A 7,810-nucleotide genomic window follows, 5' to 3' on the forward strand; every position below is an offset into this window, starting at 1 on the left:
ACCGCACACACACATACACACGTCAAGACACACACACACACACACTCTCACACACACACACACACACACACACACACACACACAAACAAAACACACACACACACACAAACAAAACACACACACACACACACACACACACATACACATAAACATACAAATACACACACACACGGTAATATATATATTTACACACATATAGATACACATGCATACACACCAAGTACACAAACCAGCGCAGGCGGAGAATAAACAAGCAGACACTCTGACGGTTTTTATGTAACATAATTTATGTACACATATGGCTTCATACAGCGGCAACATAATTCTGTTCTTGCATCATGGTACAAGTGCATCAGGCTTCTGATTTAAGGAGCGACCTCACAGGCGTTCTGGTAAATATGTTACACGTCATGGCCACCTGACAGAAATCTATCTTGCTCACTGCCAAAAAGCTTCAATAAGGAAATAGAATGGTAGATACACATCAACATCATCACGTCAGTCAAATGATTTCAAAACGGCAACACTCCTTCTCTCCTTCTTACCCCCTTGATGTTATGTAGATGTTTTAAAATCTTCTCTTTTGTCTAATACATAAACAAATTGCACATTGTGTGATATATATTCTTCTGATTGAAAATCGATTCATTTCTGTGTATAAGTTAATAAAATGTAACAGTTTGCTTTGAAAATAACTCATGGATTCACTTCTTAGTTTCTCTATGAGGAACATGTTATAAAATGTATGTTAAGGTAAAAGTGCAATATTTAAATTTATATTTTCTCTTCTAAAAAATTGGTCCAAAATCCACCATCTGAATACAGATAATTCAGACAATTAATATTTTTTTTTCCAATTCTGTACTTAGACAATAAGTTTATGTATTTTTTTGTTTTCTATTTTTCCTACAAACTGCTGCTGAATACAAGGATAACAGTGTCAGTTTACAAAAAAAGCATGTAAATGTAGTTCTAAATATACTTCATATCTTTTTTTCTCAAATAACTATTTGAAACCAACATTTTATGACAATGACATAACATCTCCACAATGCTATAATACATAAAACATTTTATATAATCAGTAAAAACAAAATACAGAAAAACAGAGAGCCAAAAAAAAATAAAAATTAAAGTATGAAAATGCATAGGTATGATCACTTGCAAATTTCACAAAGCAATCATTTACACTTCTTAATACAAAGCATAATAATATATATTTTTAAGCATCCTTTTAAAATTGACATTGGATGATAGAATGATTATGGTGAAATGAGTGACCTGCACATATAATTTACAAAGAAGGATTCATGTGTGAGTTTGCTCTGGCTTTCTCTGAGCTTAGCGGTACAACATTGACAGACACTAGACAGGAACCTCAATGACTTCAATCTCCTCTACCAGCTGCAGCGCTTAAATGAAAGGCGTTATTTACACTGCTGATGAGCTATTGGGAATCAGTTAGTCGGGTGAGTGTGGCCCGCTTCAATAACAACCTCCAGAGAAGCCATTTTCACGACTTAACCTAAATGTCAATCTCAATATCTGATCCACCTGCTGAGGGCCAAACCCACAGCCAAGCAAGATCAGGACTGCTCAGGGCATTTGCAAAAGAGTTGCAACAGTATTTTCCTCCTCCTCCTCTCTCTACTCTCCTCTCTTCATAGCTTTACTACTTTAAATATATCTTGACTGTGGTTGTATAAGTATCAGTGTGAGTTCTTATGCTCTCCAACTTTGAGCAACTGCACAATGTCTTGCCCATTATTTGCACCATGCAAAGAGAATGCATACATGGGAGATGTCTAAATAAGATAATTCGTGAGCTGTTAAGTATGATGTCATCACTCGATTGTTAGGGTCTTATATATTTGTCAACGAAGAGCACTTTAAAAGGCAACACGTTGTGATGCACAAGGCTCGTCAGCTTTTGGGTAACACTTTCTCTGGCTCTTCAGAGGCACTGAAGAGCGAGAGTTGATTAATCCTTAATTAACGACAGAAGCCAAAGTAATTAGTGGGATCATGTTGCATCATTAGATTAGCAAATGTGTCAAATTCGGTGACAGCAGGAACAGAGGAGACAGACAAGGAGGTGGAGAGTGGGTGGGGAATATGATATAAGGCAGCGAGAACAGAGGATGGAAAGCCTGACAGAGGTAGAAGGGTTACTGCAGACTATCCGATCAAAAACCACAAACCCTCTCCAAAGCTACTTCGACACAATCACCTAAACGTTTGAAAAAAGGCAGCTCATATAAGGAAAACGAAACACGTCAACGACGCCGGCACGTTTCGCGTCACGGCTCCCGGAAGGGGGGAGAAATATAGTAACGAGCACGTCTACGTGTTAAACTGAGGCATACTACGAACATATGAAATCTCCTTCCACCAAATAAATAGACATCAGAAAAGCAAACCGTTCCCTCAAAGCCTTCTTAAAGGGAGGGAAGTTTGACTTTCTCCACAGATTTGAGGGAGTGACACCCTCATATCTGCAGTGGCCAAGGCAGCTTCCAGCCAGTAGTTCAGAACTACTACATTCGCCAGAATAATATTAATAACGATAAGGCTTAACTCTGCTTAGAATCTACTTAGAACAGACAGAACACTTGCGACGTGTGCGTGCAGAATTTGCAGCTGAATCAAACCAAAAATAACAACAACAATAATAAAAATCTCAATATATATCTACTTTACGTTTTCAATATATGCGTGTGTGTGTGTGTTGTAGGTATTTACAAGAAATATGGAAACAGCCAGGTCAAGTCCAACTGAGAAGCACCCTCAAAGTGTGAGAATAAGTCCACTGAAAATCCAGTTCTTCTTTCCCAAATTACAAAAACAAAACAAAAAGACATGTCTAACTCGCACAATGTAAACGTTCTGTACATGACCTAGTAAAAACACTCCTCATTCTAACGTGTCCAAGCCAAGCCCCCCCAAAAAAGCGACACAACACCAACAAACAAACACAAAAATAAAATCAAGAATGTCTAACTAAGAGAACAACCAATGAAATAAAAAAAAAATCATCATGACAACGTAGCTTGAGAGGCCTCCCTGACAGACACTGACTCTGAAACAGATCTGGCCCAGACTCAGACACAGCATAACTTCCAGGCGGGGAGGGCTGTTTGGCCAAACCCGACCCTTGGCAGTGGCACATACCGAGGCAATGCCAACCCTTCCTTCAGCACACAACCAACATATTCCAGTTTTCCTTCCAGAAGCCCTCAAACTCTAGAACTTCTGTGACTGTTGCTCTGGGGAACGCTACACCTGGAAGGCCCTGACTCGAAAGAAGTGCCTGAAGGTGGATAGATAAAGGGGGGGGGGGGGGGGTTCATGAGAAGTGAATGTGGACTGATTGATCCGACTGGTGAGCTTAATGTCCTGACAGGAAACTGAAAGGAATGTCATTTTCTTTCAGAGGGTGCTTGTTGTAGACATGGGGCACTGTGGGTGATTTTAAGAGCTGGTGTGAGAAAGGCCTCAGCGCAAATATTTCAGCTATTATATCAATCAATATAAAAAAATGATCTCCCACTGAGACGCATGTGTGCATTTTTTCTCGTTTGTGTATGTGTGTGTGTAAGAGAGAGAGAACGTGTGTGTGTGTGTGTGTGTGTGTGTGTGTATGTATGCTTGTGTGTGTTGCAATTGTAAAAAATAACCCCAAAAAAAACACAACACTCCTCAGAGTGCGATCCACTGGTATTATGAATCATCAACTGCAGCGAGAAGGCAACATTAACAGTGCACATCAATTTTGGCTCTGAAGTTCAAAGGCAAAGAGTTTGGCACTTGGTTGTGACGACGTGGTACAGTGGCAAAAACAAAAGACAAGAGTGTCCTCCTGAACCTGAATGAATGTCTGAATGTCCTCGGGAGCAGCCACAAGCCACAGGAGCAGAGGGCTTTAGATGAGCGACCAGAGGAGTTCGAGGACACAATCTTTGGGTGGATGAGGATGGCCTCCTTGGGGTTGGCGTGTTCCATTCTGAGATGCATATGGATTGAAGCTGGAAGAGAGCAAAGGCAGTGCTGAGATAAGTTACCGGGAGTTTGAAGAGATCAACGTTTAGGTCCAAAACTTTACAGGCAATACGAACGTCATGTGATATCTAAGCTCCAACATATAATATAAATAATATAATAATAATAATAACAATAACAATAATAATAATAATAATAATAATAATAATAATTATAATAATAATAGCAATACATTATATGTAACACATTCAACACCACCAAGGCCTAGGCCTAGAAGGTCCAATGGTAGCTGCTGACCCATGAACTTCCCTAGTCAGAGACTCCCAGAGGCACTGCGCTAGGTGCTACAACTCACCATAACTAACAGATAGTTTCTCTAGCATGTAATGATGGTTGCACCACAACAAAGCAATATGAAAGGAAATTGCATCCTTGGCTCTGATCTGGTGATGATATCCTGAGAGTAACAAATACCAAATCTATACAAAATCAGGGGCAGATCCATTCTAAAGGCAGGCTACCACCTGGGATGGCTTTGAGAAATTGGCAAGGACAAATCTGACTGACGTAACGTAAGCGCCCCAGCGTGGCTCTTTACCTGTGAGTGACAAGAGTGCAGCCCCCTCTCCCCCCTGGCCTGTCCTCTACCCTGACACCCAGCTGTGTGTGGTGGTCTTCACACTGTGCGGGAAGCCCTGCTGGGGCACCACCGGCTCGAAGTTGAAGTCCAGCGAGTCTCCGTCCATGAGCATGGTGTCGTGCAGGACGGACTCCACGTCGCACTCGAAGCGCTCGATGGACATGTCGTCCAGGTCGCTGGGCAGCTTCTCCAGGTGTGAGTGCTGGCTCTGGTGCTGGAGCAGGGATCCCGGGCGCCCGTAACCGTTGGTGTTGGGGCTGTGGAGGGTGCAGTAGGTCAGAGGCCCACCGCCGATTCCACCACCCAGGTGGGCAGCAGGGTTGAAGGGCATGGACAAGGCGGTCTTGACAGTGCCGAGGCGGCCAGCTGGTCCTCCCGAGCCATGGCTCATACTGGCGAGGGGCAGCATGGGACGGCCGTTCATGGCCACTGAAGTCGGGGGGCCCTGGTTGTGCACAACGCCGTGGGCGTGCGGGTGCGGCGGGGGCAAGGCGTGGCTGCCGTGCGACTGACCTCCGGTACTCATGAGCTCGGAGCGGCCATGCTGGGCACCAGCTCCCCCACCAGGGCTGCTGTAAAGGGGAAGCATGCGCCCGCCCCCGCCCCCGCCACCTCCTGACTGGGTCACCACCGTGTCCACTGTGGACATGAGCTCCCCGTGGGACTCGCTGTCGGACGTGAGGAGCTCCTTCAGGAGCCCTGCCGGGCAGCCGTACTGGCCCAGGGAGGGTCCGAAGCTAGGCTTGTTCTCGGACATGGGCTGCATGGGCATGGCCGACAGGGTGTTCATGCTGGCCTGGCCGTACAAGCACTTGCGGTACTCCTGGGGCTGGGGCTGGCTGCCACCGAGGCTCGGGGAGCTGTACTGTGTAGGGTACCCTGGGCTGGACTGCATCATTGGGGAAGGGGAGGACTGCATCATGGGGGAGGGGGAGGACTGCGCGGAGCCCTGGGAGGGAGCCCTGTCTCCTCCGGCCCCCGCTGGCCCGACCTGCGATGCATTATTCGGGGAGAGCAGGTTGAGGTTGTCCAGTAGGTTCTCCATGACGTTCTCAGAGCTGTGGTGGTGGTGGTGATGGTGGCCCAGTGAGCCAGCCATCTCCGAGAGACTGGGGAGAGTGCCCGCCATTTTGGCTCCGGGCCCACCCGGGTACACCATGTGCACGTCGCCGTCTCCAAGGTCGTCCTGCTCGGGCATGAAGGGCGAGAGGCGCCCGCTGAGCGTGCTGGCGTTGGAGCTGGTGCGCTGGCGGAAACCGCTCCAGGTATCAAAGTCGTCGTTGCTATGGGAATTGGGGCTGCCGGGCCACTTGTTGTACTGGGAGCCAGGGCTGTCTGCGCCGCCCTCAGGCCCACCCTGTAGGGCCATCTGTGGGAACACACAGAGAGACACAGAGAGAAACCCAGAGGTCTCAAGTTACCACCTCAGGAATGTGAGATATGTCTGCTACATACTTAACTCACATATATGAGAACAGAAAAAGTGTGGAGAATAGAATGCGCACTTGAACTCTATCCAAGGGAAGTGCTCAGAAAAATCAGTTGAATGGGAAAGGATGTTGCGCATTTTTTATACACTCGTCGTGACAAACATAACAAAATGTTAATGTTTTCATGCTGAGATTTCTTGTGGTATTCTTTGGAATTGGAGTAGTTTTGGATTAGAAGATGTTAACAAACAAAATGAAACTAAAAAAGAAAATGCTATTTTTCAGTCCTGATTCCTGTGTACGGTGGCCGAGGATTCTATTCTGCCTCTGCCTCCACCTAAGGGTGCTCTACCTTTTTCTTGGCGGCCCTCCCTCGGCTCTTGGCGAATTTGCTGTTGTTGTTGTCCATGGAGGCAGCGCGGCGGCGGGGAGACTTCCCATTCTTACCCCCTTCTGGGTTGAGCATCCACCAGGAGCTCTTGCCTGTGCCCTCGTTCTGCACCCGCACAAAACGGCTGTGCAGGGACAAGTTGTGTCTTATGGAGTTCTGTCAGAGAGAGAGAGACAGAGAGAGAGCGAGAAAGAGAGGGAGAGAGGGTTGTCATTATGTTTCGGTTTGATAAATTCACATAAATATTAAATATTACATTGCTAACATACTTCATTCAGGGCGGAACAAGCTACAGAGAGATAGATGAGAGGTGTGTGTGCAAGTTTGTGTGTGTGAGTGTGTGTGTGTGAGAGTGTGAAATGCAATGTTTTATGATGTAGGTGTGTGCCCTTTTATCATAATGACTCTTCTGACGGCCAATCGCCAGTGCAAATCCTGTGTTCTGTTTATGTCCGCTTCAGTACCGAACACAGGGACAAAGACCACTTAAGGTCAACTTGTGCTGTGGTGGTTCACATCATCCTGAATGCATCTCACTGATTTCACACACACACACACACACACACACACACACACACACACACACACACACACACACACACACACACACACACACAGACACACACACACACACACACACACACACACAGACACACACACACACACACACACACACACACACACACACAATGTTATTGATGTACCCAAGTCCAAAGGGCCTTCTTCTGTAAGAACATTTTAGACATACGATAGCTGACAAAAACACGGCAGGTCTAAGAGTATCTGTACACGTAACCTGTTATCTATCGCCAAAATAAAGGTACATCCGCTGTACACAATACCCCATCGATAGCAAAAGAGTGAAACAGTATCTGCAATACAGTATCTCGTCACAGCTAAACTGTTATCTATCGGCCAATAGCATACAGATGCATGGATCCATAACGTGTGTGGATGAGTGGGTAGGACGAGAAGAACTGGTTTGATCCAGGTGTGTAGATACGGAGCGAACCAAACTGATGTCTCTTCACCGAAACCCAGCTACAAGAGCGGAAAAAGGGCGCGTAATAACAGAAAACCATGATGTCTGAGACCTAACACAAACACTGGCTGACACAGCATAGTGAAACTCTGTCTTTCCTCTTGTTCTTTTTGTAGGCAATGAAAAAGAAAAGAAAAGCGAGAAACAGCGGGGGGGGGGGGGAAGCAATCTCTGATAAAGGAGTGTATATTTCCCATGGACACATTTTCATACCATATTGTTCACATCGCAACAAAAATAGGAACTCTTTTCAGTCTGCACTGTTTTGAGGCAACACACTTTCAGTCGGTTCCAATGCGTCATACGCC

General features: G+C 45.7%; 1 protein-coding gene across 1 annotated transcript in view; it reads right to left on the reverse strand.

Moving 5' to 3' along the window:
- Window positions 1-296: 296 nt before the first annotated feature.
- foxo1a (forkhead box O1 a) overlaps window positions 297-7,810 on the reverse strand; it is a 36,670-nt gene continuing 29,156 nt past the window's right edge. The window contains exons 2-4 of the mRNA XM_080844772.1: window positions 6,422-6,616; window positions 4,598-6,008; window positions 297-4,025 (exon numbers count right to left, since the gene is read on the reverse strand). Of these exons, the coding sequence (XP_080700898.1) occupies window positions 4,644-6,008; window positions 6,422-6,616 (1,560 nt within the window). The 3' untranslated portion in view covers window positions 297-4,025; window positions 4,598-4,643. The remainder of the gene's footprint in view (window positions 4,026-4,597; window positions 6,009-6,421; window positions 6,617-7,810) is intronic.

Source organism: Sprattus sprattus (genome assembly GCF_963457725.1).
Source record: "Sprattus sprattus genome assembly, chromosome: 9".
Classification (NCBI taxonomy): domain Eukaryota; kingdom Metazoa; phylum Chordata; class Actinopteri; order Clupeiformes; family Clupeidae; genus Sprattus; species Sprattus sprattus.